At 63.5% G+C, this 20,000-nt stretch overlaps 4 protein-coding genes across 5 annotated transcripts in view; 2 read left to right on the top strand and 2 right to left on the bottom strand.

The window, feature by feature from the left end:
- The first annotated feature begins 621 nt into the window (after window positions 1-621).
- LOC128903868 (proproteinase E-like) lies at window positions 622-5,585 on the top strand. The gene is given in 10 exon segments (XM_054187764.1): window positions 622-813; window positions 906-938; window positions 941-984; window positions 1,092-1,136; window positions 1,138-1,190; window positions 2,238-2,371; window positions 2,492-2,631; window positions 3,823-3,969; window positions 4,070-4,222; window positions 5,508-5,585. Coding segments are annotated over 10 exon segments (804 nt in total). The 5' UTR covers window positions 622-776; the 3' UTR covers window positions 5,526-5,585.
- A 2,420-nt stretch (window positions 5,586-8,005) lies between these two features.
- TMEM269 (transmembrane protein 269) lies at window positions 8,006-12,752 on the top strand. 2 transcript variants are annotated; one of them, XM_054187765.1, is made up of 6 exons: window positions 8,006-8,133; window positions 9,959-10,106; window positions 11,455-11,552; window positions 11,665-11,808; window positions 11,898-12,101; window positions 12,216-12,752. In XM_054187765.1, the coding sequence occupies exons 1-6, from the start codon at window positions 8,109-8,111 to the stop codon at window positions 12,323-12,325; spliced, it is 729 nt and encodes a 242-aa protein (XP_054043740.1). In that variant the 5' UTR covers window positions 8,006-8,108; the 3' UTR covers window positions 12,326-12,752. The 2 variants fall into 2 exon arrangements, with proteins under 2 accessions (XP_054043740.1, XP_054043741.1); XM_054187766.1 differs by having other exon boundaries at window positions 11,901-12,101.
- A 560-nt stretch (window positions 12,753-13,312) lies between these two features.
- Window positions 13,313-14,812, bottom strand: SVBP (small vasohibin binding protein). Its single transcript, XM_054187767.1, has 3 exons — window positions 14,719-14,812; window positions 13,678-13,799; window positions 13,313-13,559 (listed from the first exon to the last, which is right to left on the bottom strand). Exons 2-3 carry the CDS (start codon window positions 13,795-13,797, stop codon window positions 13,473-13,475), a joined length of 207 nt encoding a protein of 68 aa, XP_054043742.1. The 5' UTR covers window positions 13,798-13,799; window positions 14,719-14,812; the 3' UTR covers window positions 13,313-13,472.
- A 2,920-nt stretch (window positions 14,813-17,732) lies between these two features.
- The window catches only part of ERMAP (erythroblast membrane associated protein (Scianna blood group)), a 6,917-nt gene continuing 4,649 nt past the window's right edge, over window positions 17,733-20,000 (bottom strand). Inside the window, 3 exon segments of the mRNA XM_054187763.1 lie at window positions 17,733-18,424; window positions 19,794-19,909; window positions 19,989-20,000. The exon segment at window positions 19,989-20,000 is cut by the window's right edge and continues 215 nt beyond it. Coding sequence (XP_054043738.1) covers window positions 17,874-18,424; window positions 19,794-19,909; window positions 19,989-20,000 — 679 coding nt within the window. The 3' untranslated portion in view covers window positions 17,733-17,873.

A 20,000-nucleotide genomic window follows, 5' to 3' on the forward strand; every position in this document is an offset into this window, starting at 1 on the left:
GGGGCACCAGGGGCAGGGAAGGTATAGGGTCTATAGGGGCAGAGGGGTTATAGGGGCTATGGGGGCTATAGGACAGAGGGGCTATAGGGGGTATGGGGATATAGGGGACACAGGAGGGGCTATAGGGGCTATGGGGGACACAGGGCAGGGGAGGTATGGGGGCTATAGGCAGAGGGATTATAGGGTCTATGGGGCCACCAGGGGCAGGGGCGGTATGGGGGCTATGGGGGACACAGGAGGGCTTAGAGGGGCTATGGGCGGCACAGGGGCAGGGGGGGTATGGGGTCTATAGGGCAGAGGGGCTCTGGGGGCACAGGGGCAGGGGGGGTATGGGGGCTATAGGAGACACAGGAGGGGCTATGGGGGCTATGGGGGACACAGGGGCAGGGGGAGTATTGCAGCTATAGGGGACACAGGAGGGGCCATAGGGGCTATGGGGGACACAGGGGCAGGGGGGGCATGGGGGCTATAGGAGACACAGGAGGGGCTATAGGGGGCTATGGGGGGCACAGGGCAGGGGGGGTATGGGGGCTATAGGGGTATGGGGGCCGTAGGGGTATAGGGGGCTATAGGGGCTCCCCGGGGTGCGGCTGGCTGGGGCGCCGGGTGCCACGTCCCCCAAGGCCGAGGTTAATGGTTAACCGCCCCCCCCCAGCGCCCAGGTGGGTGCCGGCTGCCCGTTCCCAGGGGCGCCCTTGGGTGCCCCCGATAGCGGGGGGGATTTAAGGCGGGCGGGGCGGCCGCCCCCGCTGCGCCCTGACCGAACCGGGACCGCGATGCTGACCCTCCTCCTCCTGCTGTTGGTGGCCGGCGGTAAGGTGTCCCCGAGCCCCACCCGTGTCCCCCCCCAAACCTCAGCGGGGGTGACGGGGGGCCCGGTGGGTGACGGGTTGCCACGTCCGCAGGCGGCCGGGCCGCGGTGCTGCCGGACTCCCGGGGTGGGTCAACGGGGAGGATGCTGTGCCCTACAGCTGGCCCTGGCAGGTGAGCGGGGTCGGGGGGAACGTATAGGGTGGCACCTATAGGGTGGTGGCACCTATAGGGTGGTGGCACCCAGGTGTGGCCGTGGCACCCACGGGTGGTCCCCGCAGATCTCGCTGCAGTACGAGCGGGACGGCACCTACCGCCACACCTGCGGGGGGGACCCTCATCGCGCCCAACTGGGTGATGACGGCCGCGCACTGCATCTCGTGAGGGACCCCCCCCCCGCCCACCCTGGGGGGGCTGACGGGGTGGTGGGTGCCGGGGGGGGTGGGGAGGGGATGCAGGGAGCAGGGATGGGGGCACGGAGGAGGCGCGGGGCGCAGGAGGGGGGGCAGGGTGCAGGAGGGGGTGCAGGGGGATGCAGGGTGCAATGGGGTGCTGGGGGGCAGGAAATGGGTGCAGGAGGGGATGCTGGGGGGCAGGAATGGGTGCAGGAGGGGGTGTAGGGGGGTGCAGGGATGGGTGCTGGGGGTCAGGAATGGGTGCAGGAGGGGGGTGTTGAGGGGTGCAGGAGGGGGAGGAAGGGGTGCAGGGGGGGTGCAGGGTGCAGGAGGGGGGGCAGAGTGCAGGGGGGTGCTGGGGGGCAGGAATGGGTGCAGGAGGGGTGGGGGGAGTGCAGGGTGCAGGGTGCAGGAGGGGGTGTAGGGTGCGGGAGGGTGCCTTGGGGGGGTGCAGGAGGGCTGCAGGAGCAGGTGCGCTGGGGGGGTGCAGGGTGCAGGATGGGCGCCTTGGGGGGGCGCTGGGTGCAGGGATGGGTGCAGGGTGCAATGATGGGGTGCAGGGTGCAGGGATGGGTGCAGGAGGGGTGCCTCGGGGGGGGGTGCAGGGTGCAGGACGGGTGCCTTGGGGGGGTGTAGGGTGCAGGGATGGTGCCTTGGGAGGGTGCAGGGTGTAGGGATGGGTGCAGGAGGGGTGCCTCGGGGGGGGGGGTGTAGGGTGCAGGAGGGGTGCCTCGGGGGGGTGCAGGGTGCGGGGATGGGTGCAGGAGGGGTGCCTCGGGGGGGGGGGTGTAGGGTGCAGGAGGGGTGCCTCGGGGGGGGGGGTGCAGGGTGCAGGATGGGTGCCTTGGGGGGGCGCTGGGTGCAGGGATGGGTTCAGGGTGCAATGATGGGGTGCAGGGATGGGTGCAGGAGGGGTGCCTCGGGGGGGTGCAGGGTGCAGGAGGGGTGCCTTGCGGGGGCGCTGGGTGCCTTGTTGGGGGCGCGGGTGCAGGAGGGCCCCGGTGTCCCCTGATGTCCCCGTCCCCGGGGCAGCTCCACGCTCACCTACCAGGTGGTGCTGGGCGAGTTCGACATGGGCGCCGAGGAGGGCCCCGAGCAGCGCATCCCCGTGGCCTCCAGCGACATCTTCGTCCACCCCAAATGGCGAAGCTCCTGCGTGGCCTGCGGGGTGAGCGGGGGCCCTGGGCAGGGTGGGGGGGGGTCGGGGACGCTGTGTGTGTGTGGGTGTCCCCCAAGATTCCCCCACCCCACCCCACCCCCCCGGTGACACGTGTCCCTGTGCGGCAGCAATGACATCGCCCTGATGAAGCTGCAGCGCCCAGCCGTGCTCAACACCCAGGTGCAGACGGGGCAGCTGCCCACCCCCCGACACCGTCCTGCCCGATGGGTACCCTGCTACCTGAGCGGCTGGGGACGGCTCTCCAGTGCGTCCGGGGGGGGGACACGGCGGGGGGACGGAGGGAGGGAGGGAGGGATGGGAAGATGGGTGGGGAGATGGGTGGGGAGATGGAGGAAGGGATGGGGAGATGGTTGGAGGGATGGATGGGGAAACGGATGGAGAGATGGATGGAGGGAGAGATGGAGGGAGGGATGGGGAGATGATTGGAGGGATGGACGGGGAGACGGATGGGGAGATGGAGGGAGGGATGGGGAGATGGATGGGGAGATGGATTGAGAGATGGGTGGGGAGATGGAGGGAAGGATGGGGAGATGGGTGGGGAGATGGATGGGGAAACGGATGGAGAGATGGATGGAGGGAAAGATGGAGGGATGGATGGGGAGATGGTTGGAGGGATGGATGGGGAGACAGATGGGGAGATGGATGGGGAGATGGAGGGAGGGATGGGGAGATGGATGGGGAGATGGATGGAGAGATGGGTGGGGAGATGGAGGGAGGGATGGGGAGATGGGTGGGGAGATGGTTGGAGGGATGGGGAGATGGATGGGGAGATGGAGGGAGGGATGGATGGAGAAACAGATGGAGGGATGGATGGAGGGAAAGATGGAGGGATGGATGGGGAGATGATCGGAGGGAGAGATGGATGGGGGATGGAGGGGACGGGAGGAAGGATGGAGGAAAGCATGGAGGGATGAATGGTGGCGGGATGGAGAGAAGGATGGAGGGCTGTAGGGCTTAAAGGATGCAGGGATGAAGGGATGGATGGAGGGAGAGGTGAAGGGATGGATGGATGGATGGATGGATGGATGGATGGAGGGATGGATGGAGGGATGGATGGATGGACAGACAGATGTGGCATGGATTGGATGGATGGATGGAGGGAGGGAGGGATGGAGGGATGGACGGAGGGATAGATGGATGGATGGATGGATGGATGGATGGATGGATGGATGGATGGATGGAGGGATGGATGTGGCATGGATTGGATGGATGGATGGAGGGATGGATGGATGGAGGGATGGAGGGATGGATGGAGGGATGGATGTGGCATGGATTGGATGGATGGATGGAGGGATGGATGGATGGAGGGATGGAGGGATGGATGGAGGGATGGATGTGGCATGGATTGGATGGATGGATGGAGGGATGGCTGGTCAGGGCCAGCAGGCAGGACATCGGGCACAGCCCCCCCCCAGCCTCCCTAACGCCCGGCTGCAGCGGGGGGGGCCGCTGCCGGAGCGGCTGCAGCAGGCGCTGATGCCCGTGGTGGGCTTTGAGCGCTGCACCCAGCCCGACTGGTGGGGCAGCCTCTCCATCCGCCGCACCATGATCTGCGCCGGCGGCGCCGAGAAGGCCGGCTGCAACGTGAGTGCTGCGACGTGCCGGGGCGAGGTGGCCGGGGGGGACGACACGCCGGGACCCCCGAGCCGGCGCTGACCCCCTCCCACCCCTTCCCGTACCCCAGGGCGACTCGGGGGGTCCCCTGAACTGCCAGGCGGCCGACGGGAGCTGGGAGGTGCACGGCATCGCCAGCTTCGTCTCGGGGCTGGGCTGCAACGCGCCCAAGAAGCCGACGGTCTTCACCCGCGTCTCCGCCTTCGAGGACTGGATCGCCGAGGTGGGGGATGGGGTGTCGGGGTGCCGGGGCAACGGGATGCCACGGTGCCAGGGTGTCAGGGCGCTACGGCGGCAGGGGGCCATGGTGCCAGGGTGTCAAGGTGTCAGGGTGCCAGGGCACCGGGGTACTGGGCTGCCAGGGTGCTGGGGGAATGGGGTGCCATGATGTCGGGGTGCTGGGTGCCAGGGTAGCGGGCTACCAGGGTGGTGGGTGCCAGGGTGAGGAGGTGCCAGGGTGAGGAGGTGCCAGGGTAACTTGGTGTCGGTGTGCCAGGGCACAGGGGTGCCAGCGTGCTGGGGAAATGGGATGCCATGACGTCAGGGTGCCGGGTGCCAGGGTAGCGGGCCACCAGGGTGGTGGGTGTCAAGGTGTCAGGGTGCCTGGGGTGCCAGGGTGAGGGGGTGCCAGGGTAACTTGGTGCTGGGGTGCTGAGGTGCCAGGGTAATCGGTGCTGGGGTGACAGTGTGCCAGGGCAGGGGGATGTCGGGGTACCACGGTGTTGGGGAAATGGGATGCCCTGACGTCAGGGTGCCAGGGTGCTCAGGTGCTGAGGTGTCAGGGTGCCAGGGTGCTGGGTGACAGGGTACCAGGGTACCAAGGGACTGGGGTGCCAGGGTGTCGAGGTGTCAGGGTGCCTGGGGTGCCAGGGCACTGGGATGCTTGGGTGGCAGGGTGTTGTGGTGCCAGGGTGCCCTGGTGTTGGGGTACCAGAGTGCTAGGGTGCTGGGTGCCATGGTGTTGGAGTACCGGGGCACTGGGGTCCTTGGGTGTCACGGTGCTGGGGTACCAGAGCGGCAGGGTGCTGGGGTACCAGGGCGTTGGGGCACGAGGGTGCCAGGGGACTGGGGTGACGGGGTGCCAAGGTACCGGGGTGACAGGGTACCAGGGGACCATGGCGCCGGGATGCCAGTGTGACAAGGTGCAGGGGGCTGGGACGCCAGGTTGTTGGGGTACCATGGTGCCAAGGGGTTGGGGTGCTGGGGCTCCAGGGTGCCAGGGGACTGGGGTGATGGGGTGCCGAGGTGCCAGGGGACCATGGCACTGGGGTGCTGGGGTACCAGGGTGACCGCAGGGTGCTGGGACGCCAGGTTGTTGGGGTACCATGGTGCCAAGGCGTTGGGGTGCTGGGACACCAGGGTGCCGGGGTGTCACGTTGTTGGGAGTACCAGGGTGCCGGGGTGCCAGGGTACTGAGGCGTTGGAGTGCCAGGGCGCTGGGTGCCGGGTGTACCAGGGTGTTGGGTGCCGGGGTGCCGCCCCCACCCTGAGCAGCTTCTCCCTCCCAGATCATGAGCCAGAACTGAGCGCGGCGGCGACGGCGACCTCCCGGCGTGGCACCGGGCAAATAAACCCACAGCTCTCGCACCACGCGTGTCCCTGCGCTGCGGCGGGGGGCGGGGGCGGGGGGAGGGTGGATGGCACTGGCCAAGGGGGCGCGGGGAGCACCCAGAGGTGCCCAGATACCACGGGGATGGGCGCCCAGAGACACCCCACTGTCACAGGGACCCTTCACCCCCCAAGGAGCCATGATGCCATGGGGATGGGCACCGAGAGGTGCCCCGATACCAAGGGGATGGGCGCCCCAAGACGCCCAGGTGCCACGGGGACGAGCACCCCGAGGTGCCCTGAAGCCATGGGGATGGGCGCTGTGTGGCACCGTGGTGCCGCAGGGACAGGCACCCCAAAACGCCTTGATGCCATGGGGATGGGGCCCCCTTAGATGCCCTGATGCCACAGGGATGGGCCCCCCCCCGAGGCACCTCGATGCCACACGGATACCCCCTGGCCCCCCAGGAGCCCTGATGACACACTGACGGCCACCCAGTGACACCCTGTCGCAACGGGGATGGGCCCCCCTGAGGTGCCCTGAGGTCACGGGGATGGTCCCCCCCTCCATGTGCCCCGACGCCACGGCGATGGCCACCCAGTGACGTCCTGTCACCGCAGGGCTGGGCCCCCCTGAGGCGCCCCGAGGCCCCGGGGATGGCCCCCACCCGGCGCCCCAGGGCCGCACAACCATGGCCGTGGCTCTCCCGCCGCCTCCTGCCCTCCCGGCCCGGCCGTCGCTTCGCAACGGCCGCCACCAGCGCGTGACCAGCGAACAATGAGCCCTTTCACCGGCGACCCCACCACCGCCAGCACCCCTGGGACCCCCCGCCGGGGCACCCCGAGACCCCGCAACCCCCTCCGGGCACCCCGCGGGGATGGGTGCTACAGCCAACCCCCTCCGATTCCTCCAGGGATGCAGGTGGAAAATTCCTGCGGCGGGGCACCGGGGCTGTATAAGTTTTATTGGCCCCTTGTCACCATGTCCCGGGGGACCTTTGCCCTCCCGGCGGTGGCCCGGCATCGCTGCCGTCGGCCGCCAGTGCCGCCCCAGCATGCCGCAGCCCTGCCGCTACTGCAGGCCCTTTGCTCAGGGATGGTGGGGGGGGGGGACTGAGGCCACCCCAACTCGTGACACCCTTGCACGTGGGTGCCGCCTGCCGGAGTCCCTGAAGGGGGGGGTGGGACAGAAGGGACCTAACCCAGCGGCACCCAGCTGAGCTGGCGGTTTCTTATCGGCACGGGGAGGGGGGGGGGCACCGGCGGTGACCCCCTCCCGGCACGAATCGGCGGTGACACGGCGCAGGGGCGATGGCGTCGTGCCCCAGGGTGGCCGTGGGCGCGGAGGGCGTGGGGGGGCCAGGGTGCTGTGGGCACGGTGTGGGTGCTGCCAGGCTGGCATGGGCGCTGCAAGCGTGGTTTGGGTGCTGTGGGCATGACACGGGTGCTACCAGCATGGCACGGGTGCTACCAACATGGCACAAGTGCTACCGGTACGACGTGGGTGCTACCAGCATGGCACGGGCGCTGAGAGACCGGTGTGGGTGGTGTGGGTCTGGCACACGTGCTACGAGCGTGGTATGGGTGCTGTGAACCTGATATGGGTGCTGTGAACCTGATACGGGTGCTGTGAGCCTGGCACGGGTGCTGCAAAGCGTGGTACGGATGTTATGAACCTGCTACGGGTGCTACCATCCTGGCATGGGTGCTGTCAGCCCGATACGGGTGCTACAAGCCTGGTTAGGTGTGGTAAAAGCCTGGTTATGGGTGCTACAAGCCTGGCATGGGTGCTACAAGCCTGGTTATGGGTGCTACAACCCTGGTTATGGGTGCTACAAGCTTGGCATGGGCGCTACAACCCTGGTTATGGGTGCCACAAGCTTGGCATGGGTGGTAAAAGCCTGGTTATGGGTGCTACAACCCTGGTTATGGGTGCTACAAGCCTGAAATGGGTGGTAAAAGCCTGGTTATGGGTGCTACAAGCTTGGCATGGGCGCTACAACCCTGGTTATGGGTGCTACAAGCCTGGTTATGGGTGCTACAAGCCTGGCATGGGTGGTAAAAGCCTGCTTATGGGTGCTAAGACCCTGGTTATGGGTGCTACAAGCCTGGCATGGGTGGTAAAAGCCTGGTTATGGGTGCTACAACCCTGGTTATGGGTGCTACAAGCATGGCATGGGTGCTACAAGCCTGGCACAGGTGGTAAAAGCCTGGCACTGGTGCTACAAGCCTGGCACGGGTGCTGTGAGCCTGGCACGGGTACTTGGAGCCTGGCATCGTCGCTGCGAGCCTGGCACGGGGCCTTTGAGGCTGGCATGGGTGCTGCGAGCCTGGCATGGCCACTTGGCCCCCCCCGGGGCAGCTCCTCCCTCGCCGGCGGTGACAGCCGCCTCCGAAAACCCCCGTGTCCTCTGCCCGGACCCACCCCCGGTGCCGTGACTCAGCCGGCGAAGGCTTTTCCTTATATAACGCGGCGCCGGCGGGCGAGCGCCCGCTCAACCGCCCCTGCCTCAGTTTCCCCTCGCCGGGGCGTCACCGCCACCGCCGTCACCGCCGCAGCCATGTGGATGGTGTCACCGCCGGCCGGTAAGTGCCAGCTCGACGTCCCGATGCCGCTCAACCCCTTTGCCTTTGCGAGGCGTCTTCCCCGCCCACGCACCCCGAAAAAATCCCCGTTTTTGTGGGCTTTGGCAGAAAAAGAAGGGTTTCTCGGCAGCCACGGGCCGAGCGCCGCTCGCTCGGCCCTGAGAATTGGGGCAGAAAAGATTAAAAACAATAAAGCGGCTCCCAAGAAAGAGGTTAATTCTGCACCTCCTCCAGCTGAACCCCCTTTTCCCCTCGGCCCTGGGGGGGGCGGGGGAGTGGGAGACACTCATGGGAGGCACAAGTCTCTCATAACACACATGGGGTCACCCAGGAAGAGCCAAAACTGCCTTTTTTTCCCCCCGGAAATAATGATAAAAAGCGCTGGCAGCAGCGTGGGGCTGAGGAAGTCCCTCCCGCCCCGGCTCTTCGGTTTTGGGGCTAGAAATGCTAAGAACGGGCAAGTCCGGGCACTAAAGCGAAGCCTGGATATTGTGACACCCGCAGGTGCCCGGATCTGGTGTAGCGGTGGCACCGGTGACCTTCCCTGAGGGCCTGATCCTGCCCGGCACTGGGGAGGGTGGGAATGGTGACGGGGAAATCCCCTAAATCACCAGGTTTTGTCCCTTTTTGCCTTTGGAGACCCCAAAACCCACCGGATTAGACCCAGGCAAGGAAAAAAAAAAAAAAAAGGGGGGGGGGGGGAAATGGTACCAGGTGCCAGTTCAACCCCCCCCAAAAAAAAACCCACCGGATACGGTAAAATCCAAGGTGGCGGAGCGACCGTCCCGGCGGATCCCGGGGGGGATTTTCCATCCCCAACCGGCTCAGCCTCTGCCGGCAGCCCGGGGCGCGGTGTCCAAAGGTCACCGCCGGTGGCCGCAAGGCGTCCCACCGCTGGCACACAGAGCCACCGACGCCCCCCCCATCGGCCCCGGCGGGACTCCCCAAACCGGGAATATCTTTTAATTCCTTGCGAATTCAGGGTTTTTTTTTTTTTTCTTGGTGGGTTTTTTTGTTGTTTTTTTTTTGTTTGTTCGGTTGTTTGTTTTAATAACACCCCGGGGAGCTGTTTTCGGTGGCGTTTCGGCCCCGGGACTGTGATGAGTTGGCCCGGGCTCAGCCGGGTGTGGGTAAAGGCTGGGGCGGGGGGGGTCGGCTCGGGGAGGGGGGTGGCTGGTGTTTTGCTCTGACGTGCTGTTTTCTTGCAGATGAAGGATCTCCCCAGCTTGCCTGGCTTTGGGACCACGGCAAAGGCAGGGTGCAAAGCCCACTAGTAGGACATGACCCTTAAACTCTTTCTCTAAAGCTTAGCCCTTATAGGTATATAAGATCAATAGAGCTTAAAACCGGGGTTGGCTTTTAAGTCTAAGCTTGGGTTTGGATTTATTTTTTATCTGTTATCATTATTATTTCGTATTTCTTTTTTTGCGGTTCTTTTATTGGTTTATTTGGTTTTTCCTTTACGCCTCCGGCGGGTAGATAAAAGGCAGGGCTTGCAAAAAAAAAAAAAAAAAAAATACAAACCCAACCCCCCCAAAATCCTCGCCGCTCGCTGAAAGGCTTTTGGGGGCTTCGGTTTGAGGAGGGGGAACGGCCAGCGAGGCTCCCGCCAGCGGCGGCGGCACCACCCCCCCAAAAAAATAATCTCCTCCAGCCCCTTCCCAGCGCTGGAGGGGGAGCGGGGGCCTGCGGGGCTTCGTGTTCCCCCCCCCCTCCCCAGCACCGACCTGCTGCCTCGGCGCGGGGGGGGATGGTTTTAAATAACTCCCCGGTTGGAATGCGGCCGTGGGTTCCGCCGTTCACCGGCCACCTGGGCGGGTTGTAGGTGTTTTCCAGTGCACGAAGAAGCTGTTCCTGAGCGAACGAGCCGGCCGGGGTCGGACGCTGGAGTTCATCCGGAAAAACGCCGCTAACGGGCTCTCCGTGGCCAACCTGGTGGCGGGGCTCTCCTCCGTCCTCTGCAGCCTCAACAGGTTGGGGTGGGGGGGGGGAAAAATAGAGGAAACGGGGCAAAAAAGAGGGGTTGAGAAGGGTGGGGGGGGAGGGGGGTCACCCCCTTTTCACAGAATCACGGAATCACGGAATCTTCAGAGTTGGAAGGGACCTCTAGAGATCATCTAGTCCAACTCCCCTGCTAGAGCAGGATTGCCTAAACCACATCCCTCGGGGCTGCATCCAGGCGGGTCTTGAAAATCTCCAGAGAAGGGGACTCCACACCCTCCCTGGGCAGCCCGTTCCAGTGCTCTGTCACCCTCGCCGTAAAGAAGTTTTTCCGTGTATTTGAACGGAACTTCCTATGTTCCAGCTTGTGCCCATTGCCCCTTGTCCTGTCGCTGGGAACCATTGAAAAGAGCCTGGCTCCGTCCTCCTTAAACCCACCCTTTAGATACTTGTAAACATTAATCAGGTCCCCCCTCAACCTTCTCTTCTCCAGGCTAAAGAGTCCCAGCTCTTTCAGCCTTTCCTCATCAGGGAGATGCTCCAGTCCCATAATCATCTTGGTTGCCCTTCGCTGGACTCGCTCCAGTAGTTCCCTGTCCCTCTTGAACTGGGGAGCCCAGAACTGGACACAGTACTCCAGTTGTGGCCTCACCAGTGCAGAGTAGAGGGGGAGAATGACCTCCCTCGACCTACTGGCCACAGTCTTCCCTATGCAGCCCAGGATGCCATTGGCCTTCTTGGCGACAAGGGCACACTGCTGGCTCATGGATAATTTGCTGTCTACCAGGACCCCCAGGTCCTTCTCCTCAGAGCTGCTTCCCAGCATGTCCGCCCCTAACCTATACTGGTGTTTGGCATTCTTCCTTCCCAGGTGCAGGACCCTACACTTGCTTTTGTTGAACCTCATTAGGTTCTTCTCTGCCCAGCTCTCCAGCCTGTCCAGGTCACGCTGGATGGCAGCACGGCCCTCTGGAGTGTCGGCCACCCCTCCCAGCTTGGTATCATCAGCAAACTTGCTGAGGATACACTCTGTCCCCTCATCCAGGTCATTAATGAATATATTGAACAAAATTGGACCAAGTATTGACCCCTGGGGGACACCACTCGTTACAGGCCTCCAACTGGACTCTGTGCCGCTGATCACAACCCTCTGGGTTCTGTCACTCAGCCAGCTCTCGATCCACCTCACCGTCACCTCGTCTAGCCCATACTTCCTCAGCTTCCTAATGAGGATGTTATGGGAGACAGTGTCAAAAGCCTTGCTAAGGTCAAGGTAGATGACATCTACGGCTCTCCCCTCGTCCAGCCAACCCGTTATAACACCATAGAAAGCTATCAGATTGGTCAGGCATGATTTTTTGCCCTCTCCGTCCTCCCCAGGCAATACCACCACTCGTGCTGGCTGCTGCTGGTGGGGTTTCTGCTTGATTTGGCCGACGGAGCCGTGGCCCGACGGCTCGATGCCTGCTCGGCGCTGGGTGAGTCCGTCCGGCCGCCCCCCGGGAACCCACCGCCAGGTTCTCCCTACGTCCCGTGTGTCCCCCCCACCCCACCCCAAACCACCTGGCAGTGCCCGCTCCCCACCCGCAGGTGCCAAACTGGATGATTTCGCCGACTTCACCACCTTCGGGCTGGCCACGGCGCTGCTGCTGCAGCCGCAGGGCGCGCTGGAGGGGCTGCTGGCCATCGCCTACGTGATGGCCGTGTTCGCTCGCCTCTGCTTCTTCTCCAGTGGTAAGAGGAGCATTTTGCGGGGTGCAACAGGGTTTTTTTTTGGGGGGAGCGCGTGTGATTTCACCCCCGGCTGAATGTCTGGCCCCCAGCAGGGATCCCTTTCACCTACCGGGGGCTGCCCTGTCCCTACGCCTCCTCGCTGCTGGTGAGCACCTTCCTGCTGACGGCAGGTAACGTCACCCTGCTGCGCGTCGCCGCCATCGTCATGATCCTCTTCATGGTGGATCGGGGGCTCTACCCTCACGACAAGGTGCTGGAGTCCCAGCTCTGGAAGAAAGTGTTTTACGCTGGAGGTAACAACGGGGACAAAGTCAAGGTCGGGGCGGTGGAGAGGGGGAGGGGGGCGGTAATTAAACCCACTGAGGAGGAGGAAGGAGCAGCTCCCAAAGGCTTTTCCCAATCCGCAGGGGTGGTGGCCGTCCTCTTCTTGCCGGCAACGGTGGCTTCCACTTATTGCCTCGCCTGGTCGACATCCTACATCATCTTCCCCTTCGCTATCTGGAGCTGCACAGCCTAACCCCCCGCCTCCGCCTAACGCCCAGTAAACATTTCTTCTTCCTCTTCCTCCTCCTCCTCCTCACTCTCGGGTGCTGCCTCCTCCGCCGGGATATCCCTTCGCTCCTCTTGCCGAATCCAAGCCGCCGTGGGAGCCTGTTTGGAAAAGAAAAGGAAAATCACTGAGAGGCAGGAAAGACTCTGCTTCAGGGGAGCCCCAAAATACCCTCCCTGCGCCTCATCCCTTGTCCCCCCTTACAAGAACCGCTCCAGAGCCCCCCCAAACCCTTCCCTGCGCGGGGGAACGCGAAATTTAGGGATCACTCCCACTGTACATCGTTAGTTTATTACGAGGGGGAGGTTTACACCCCCAAAACCGAGGATTCCCCCTCCCCAGGGGTCGGAAGCTGCCGATCAAATCTCCAGAGGATTTTTGAAACCCGATTCACCGGCAGTGTTTTGGTATTTATTATTTCACCCGTCGCTGTAGGGAATTAATCTCTCTAATGTCTTTTATTCTCCTCTCACACCTCGGTGTTCGCTTGCTGGGGTGAGGGAGGGAGGCGGAAGGGGAAAGTGGGATTTGAAGCCGGCGATCCGAACTCTCTGGAAAAGCCGGAGGATGCCGGACGGCGGCTGGAAAGCCGAGGGCGTGTGGGTGGAGGAAGGAAGCGAAGGTCAAACCTTGCGCCGAGCGGCGGAGAGAAACACTCCGGGTCCCCGGGGAGGCTCCTGCGGCGCGAGCAGCTGCGAGAGCTGGATGTGGCCCCCGCCGTATCCCCCCCGCACCCCGCGGCCGAATCCAGGCACCGGGAGGGCAGGAGACAGTTCCCCTTGGCAGGGAAGCGGCGGCCAAGGTCTCGCTTGGCCTGAGGACGGCCAGAGCTGGCAGCCGGCGGCCGCAGCTGCTCTGGCACCCGGCCCCGATCCGGCCTCCCCCACGCCATTCCCAGCCGGCACCGGGCCGGGATGGAGCCACCGGCGCCGCTGAGGGACCACGAGCCGGAGAAAAGTGGAACCACCACAGATTTTATTTATATATATAAAAAAAAGCGGTTATTCAATAATAAATAACAAAGGGGTTAGAAAAGGGGATGGGCGGCAGATGGGGCGGGGGGGGGGGGGCCGGGATCGTTCTGGGGCGGGGAGGGGGGGCCGCGCACGCCGCCTCACTCGCCGGAGGCCTGCATCTGCTTGCAGAAGGAGTCGAACTGCTGCTGCTCCAGCTCCGTCATCACTCGGTTGAGGGCGTAGATCTGCGGGCGGGGGGGGGAAAAGAGAGGTGATAAGGCTGGGGGGGGGGGGCGGGATCGGGCCCCAGTGTTGCCATTGTGTCATGCCCCGTCCCCCCCACCCCAGCCCCACGTCGCTCACCTCCGCCCTCTGCCTCTGCTTCAGCTCCTGCTGGGCCGATTTCTGCTTGGCCTTCTCCAAGCGGGCCGCCGGCTCCCGGGGCTTCGGCCGCTCCTTCCGCCCCCCCCCGCTCAGCTCCATGGCTGCATCAGAGCCCGGCGGGGGGGAGAGATGTCACCCCAGGGCCCCCCACTCTCCCCTTCTGCCCCTCTACCCCTTCTGCAGCTCTACCCCTGCCCCACGGCACCCGTAACCTCCCCCAGCCAACCTGGGTCCCATAGGGATCCCTCACACGCATTCTGAGCCCCACAGGTTCCCCCCACACACCCCCAGACACACCGAGACCCACAGGTACCCCCACACACACCCTGAGGCCCACAGGTGCCCCCCACACACCCCCAGACACACCGAGACCCACAGGTACCCCCACACACACCCTGAGGCCCACAGGTGCCCCCCACGCCCCCAAAGGCATCCTGAGGCCCACAGGTGCCCCCCACAGACACCCTGAGCCCCACAGGTGCCCCACACACCCCCTGAGCCCCACACACACACACCCAGACACCCTGAGCCCCACAGGTGCCCCACACACCCCCTGAGCCCCACACACACACACCCAGACACCCTGAGCCCCACAGGTGCCCCACACACCCCCTGAGCCCCACAGGTGCCCCACACACACCCCCGGACACCCTGAGCCCCACAGGTGCCCCCCACGCACACTCTGACCCCCACTGGTACCCCCCCACCCCCCCAGACACCCTGAGCCCCACAGGTACCCCCCCCAACCCCCCTGAGCACCACAGGCCCCACAACACACCCCCAGACACCCTGAGCCCCACAGGGCCCATAACACCCCACGCCCCCCAGCCGCCCCATCCCCCCACACTCCACCCCAGCGGCCCCACAGCCCCCTATAAGCGCCCCCCACCTCCCACCTATCCCACAGCCCCCTATGTCCCACAGCCCCCCCTCAGCCCACCGCCCCCCATCTGCCCCCCCCGGGTCCCCTCAGAGCGCCTCCCCCCCCATCCCCGCTGCCCGTTACCGGCGGGGCCGTACTCGGGGCAAGATGGCGGCGAGGCCCCGCCCGCTCGGCGCGCGGCTGCCCGCCCTGCGGCGCGTGCGCAGACGTACGTGCGGCCGGCGCGGCGCAGCCCCGCGCAGCGCGCGCGCACGTAACCCCCTCCCCACGCCCCCACCCCCCCAAGCGGCGCATGCGCGCGCACACCCCGCCGCGCGCCCGAGCGGGGCCGGCCGGAGGGCGGGGGGAAACAGCGCCGCCTGGCGGACGGGAGGGTAATCGCAGCTCCCCCGCCCCTATATACCACACCCCCTATATAGCCCACCCCCTATATATCACACCCCCTATATAGCCCACCCCTATACATCATACCCCATATAGCCCACCCCCTATATAGCACACCCCTATACATCATACCCCATATAGCCCACCCCTATACATCATACCCCACAGAGTCCACCCCCATCTACCACACCCCCTATATAGCACACCCCCATACATTATACCCTACATAGCTCACCCCCTATATACCACACCCCCTATATATTACACCCCTATACATCATACCCCACATAGCCCACCCCCTATATATCACAACCCCTATATATCACACCCCTATACATACCCCATATAGCCCACCCCCTATATATCACACCCCTATACATCATACCCCATATAGCCCACCCCTATATACCACACCCCCATATAGCACACCCCGATACATCATACCCCCTATATATCATGCCCCTATACATCATACCCCACATAGCCCACCCCCTACATATCACACCCCCTATATAGCACACCCCTATACATCATACCCCACAGAGCCCACCCCCTATATACCACACCCCCTATATATCACACCCCTATACATCATCCCCCACACAGCCCACCCCCTATATACCACACCCCCTATATATCACACCCCTATACATCATACCCCACAGAGCCCACCCCCTATATACCACACCCCCTATATAGGACACCCCTATACATCATCCCCCACACAGCCCACCCCCTATATATCACACCCCTATACATCGTATGCCACAGAGCCCACCCCCTATATATCACACCCCCTATATATCACGCCCCCATATATCACACCCCCTATATATCACACCCCCTATATATCACACCCCCATAGAGCCCACCCCTATATATCACCCCCCCATATATCATTCCCCCATACAGCTCACCCCGTATACAGCCCTACCCCTGTATAGCCCACCTCCGATAGAGCCCACCCCCATATATCACCCCTGTGTATATATATATATGCGTATATATATCTCACGATATATATATATATCACTCCTATATATATATATACACACACCCCACCCTGCATAGCCCACCCCCTATACACCACACCCCCTATACAGCCCACCCCCTTTACAGCCTGACGCCGGTGCAGGGCCCTACAGCCCCACTCCCCACGTCGTGTCCCCCCTATATACTACATACATACCCTATATACACACCTGCCGCAGCCCAGCCCCTCCCCACAGCAGGGTCCCATAGGCCCTATATGGGAACCGCCCCTATACATAGGCAGCATCCCCTATAGGGACCCCCGCCCGTCTCCCCGGCGCTGTGACAGCGTGGCACATGGTATATCACGGCATGGCACAGTACGTATGGCACGGCCCAGGGCACCCTGTAGCATATATGGTGCGGCACGGCACGGCACGGTGCACGATGGCATGGCGCCGTATGTACGGCACAGCACATATGGTGTGGCACAGTACGGTGCACCACGGTGCAGCACATACGGCACAGCACGGTGCGGTACATATGGCACGGCACAGGACGTATGGCACGGCGCAGTACGGTGCACCACCGCACGGTACATATGGCACGGCACAGGACGTATGGCATGGCACGGCGCACCGCAGCACGGCGCAGCACGTACAGCACGGCACACCATGGCACGGCACATCCCGGCACGGTGCAGTACGTAGGGTATGGCATGGCGCACCATGGCACGGCACAGTATGGCACAGGATGGTGCAGAATGTAGGCCATGGCACGGCGCAGTACGTACAGCACGGCACACCATGGCATGGCACAATATGGCACAGCACGGCGCAGAATGTACGGCATGGCACGGCGCACCGCAGCACGGCGCAGCACGTACAGCATGGCGCACCAGGGCATGGCACAGTACGTATGGCATGGCACGGCACGGCACACCATGGCACGGTGCAGTTCATACAGCACACCGTGGCATGGCACATCCCGGCACGGTGTAGTATGTAGGGTATGGTATGGCGCACCATGGCACGGCACAGTATGGCACAGCATGATGCGGAATGCATGGCCCGGCCTACCGTGGCACGGTGCAGTACGCAGAGCATGGCACACCATGGCACGGCGCAATACGACACGGCACGGTGCCGTATGTACAGCATGGTGCACCACAGCACGGTGCAGTACGTAGAGCATGGCACACCATGGCACAGCGCAATACGGCACGGCACGGTGCCGTATGTACAGCACGGCACACCGCGGCACGGTGCAGCACGTAGAGCATGGCACACCCTGGCACGGCGCAATACGACACGGCACCGTATGTACAGCATGGCACACCGTGGCACGGTGCAGTACGTAGAACATGGCACACCCTGGCACGGCGCAATACGGCATGGCACGGTGCCGTATGTACAGCATGGCACACCGCGGCACGCTGCAGCACGCAGAGCATGGCACACCATGGCACGGCGCAATACGGCATGGCATGGTGCCGTATGTACAGCATGGCACACCGCGGCACGGTGCAGCACGCAGAGCATGGCACACCATGGCACGGCGCAATACGGCACGGCCTGGCGCAGAACGCACGGCCTGCCACGGCGCACCGCGGCACGGCGCAGTACATAAGGTGTGGCACGCCACGGCACCGTACGGCACAACCCCGGTGCACACCCCCCCCCCCTCCAGGGTTCTCCACCACCCGGCCCCTTCTCTCCAAATCTTTTTATTGCAGCAGCCCGGCCCCCGCCCCCCCCGCGCCGGGCCCCCCCTGGAAGCACAGGACAGAGGAGGTGGGGGGGGGGGATGAAAAGGCCGGATCCCGCCCAGCGCCGGGGGCAGTTCCTGGGGCAGGATCAGCCCAAACCTCCACCAAAGAGCGGGGAAAACACCCAGGGAGGAGGTGACACCACCACCACACCCCACCCCGGCCCCGTTAGATGCGAACGGTGTTGATCCGGAGGGGTTGGACGTTCTTCCCGTTGGCGTGACTCTGCCCGGGGCTGAAATAAGAGCAGAGCTTGCCGGGAAAGCGCTCCCGAAAGGTGTAGAGCCAGGACATGTCGTCGGCGTTGTAGAAGATGAGAAGCCCCTTGTCGTAGTCCAGGAAGACCCCCACCTTCTCCAACTTGCTCTTGACGTTGAGCCGGGTCCAGGGCTCGGTGCAGGCGCTGTACTGGTTCCCGTCGTGCATGACGATGCAATAAAAACCTCGGCTGGGTTGAATTTGGATGCTGCCCTTGCGGGTGACGGCTTCGTGGGCCAAACCGATCATCCACTGGGTCTTCTCGGAGACCACCACCTCCCAGTAGTGGACCCCGCTGCCGAACGCCTCCGAGCCCAGGACGGAGACCTCCACGTCGAAGCGTTTGGGGGAGTCCTGCAGCGGCTGGGGGTGCAGGTTGCCGTACGCCACGATGGTGCAGTCGTCGGAGAGGATGAGGCGGTGGTGAGCCGTGCCGGGGTCCAGCGTCAGGGCTGCTGGCACTGGAGGGCAAGGGGACACGGGGACAAGCGTCAACGCAGCACCCAGACACAGCGCGGGTGGCTCTGCCCCACTGACGTGGAAAACACCACGGTGAGCAGGACACGAGCACATCCCCATCCTTCACCGGCGTGTCCCCATCCCTCACCAGTGATGTCCCTGTTCCCATCCCTCGCTGGCACGTCCCCGTCCCTCACCAGCATATGCGTCTCCATCCCTCACCAATGATGTCCCTCATCCATGGGTGTGGAAAACACCACGGTGTGGAGAAGGCCACCAGCGCATCCCCATCCTTCACCGGCGTGTCCCCATCCCTCACCAGTGGTGTCCCTATCCCCCACTGGTGCATCCCCATCCCCATCCTTCACTGGTGCGTCCCCATCCCTCACTGGTGATGTCCCCATCCCCATCCTTCACCAGCATATGCGTCTCCATCCCTCTCCAATGATGTCCCTCATCCACGGGTTTGGAAAACACCACGGTGTGGAGAAGGCCACCAGCGCATCCCCATCCTTCACCGGCGTGTCCCCATCCCTCACCAGTGACGTCCCTATCCCCCACTGGTGCATCCCCATCCTTCACTGGTGATGTCCCCATCCCCATCCTTCACCAGCATATGCGTCTCCATCCCTCTCCAATGATGTCCCTCATCCACGGGTTTGGAAAACACCACGGTGTGGAGAAGGCCACCAGCACATGCCCATCCTTCACTGGTGTCCCTCATCCACGGGTTTGGAAAACACCACAGTGTGGAGAAGGCCACCAGCGCATCCCCATCCTTCACCGGCGTGTCCCCATCCCTCACCAGTGATGTCCCTATCCCCCACTGGTGAGTCCCCATCCTTCACTGGTGATGTCCCCATCCCCATCCTTCACCAGCGCATCTCCATCCCTCTCCAATGATGTCCCTCATCAACGGGTTTGGAAAACACCACTGTGTGGAGAAGGCCACCAGCACATCCCCATCCTTCACTGGTGTGTCCCCATTCCTCACCAGCATATCCCCATCCCTCATCGGTGATGTTCCCGTCCTTCACTGGTGCGTCCCCATCCCTCACCAGTGACATCCCCAGCCTTTACTGGCATGTCCCCGACCCTCACCAGTGATGTTTGCATCCCTCCTTACCCCTCACCAGTGCGTCCTCATCCCCATTCCTCACCGGTGATGTCTCCATCCCTCACTGGCACATCCTCATCCCTCCCTGGTGGGTCCCCTTCCCTCACCGGTGATGTCCCCATCCCTCGCCAGTGATGTCCCCGTCCCCATCCCTCACAGGTGATGTCCCCCACCCCTCACTGGCACGTCCCCATCCCCATCCCTCACCGAGACCCCCCTGGCCCTGCAGCCAGCGCATCCCCGCAGCCCCTCACCGGGATGGATATCCTGGAAAAGGGATTTCCAGATGGTGTACTGCAGCGGCCCCATGTATTTGGAGGTGGGAAAGTCCTCGTAGGTCAGGTTGGTCTCGTGGATCTTCCCCTTCAGCCTGCGAAGGAGAAGTGATGAAGAAGAGGGGGGGGACGGACAACTTGGGGGACCCCCAGTGTCACCCCGGTGTCACCCACCTCTCGGAAAGG

This window comes from Rissa tridactyla, unplaced genomic scaffold (genome assembly GCF_028500815.1).
Source record: "Rissa tridactyla isolate bRisTri1 unplaced genomic scaffold, bRisTri1.patW.cur.20221130 scaffold_713, whole genome shotgun sequence".
NCBI classification, from domain to species: Eukaryota; Metazoa; Chordata; class Aves; order Charadriiformes; family Laridae; genus Rissa; species Rissa tridactyla.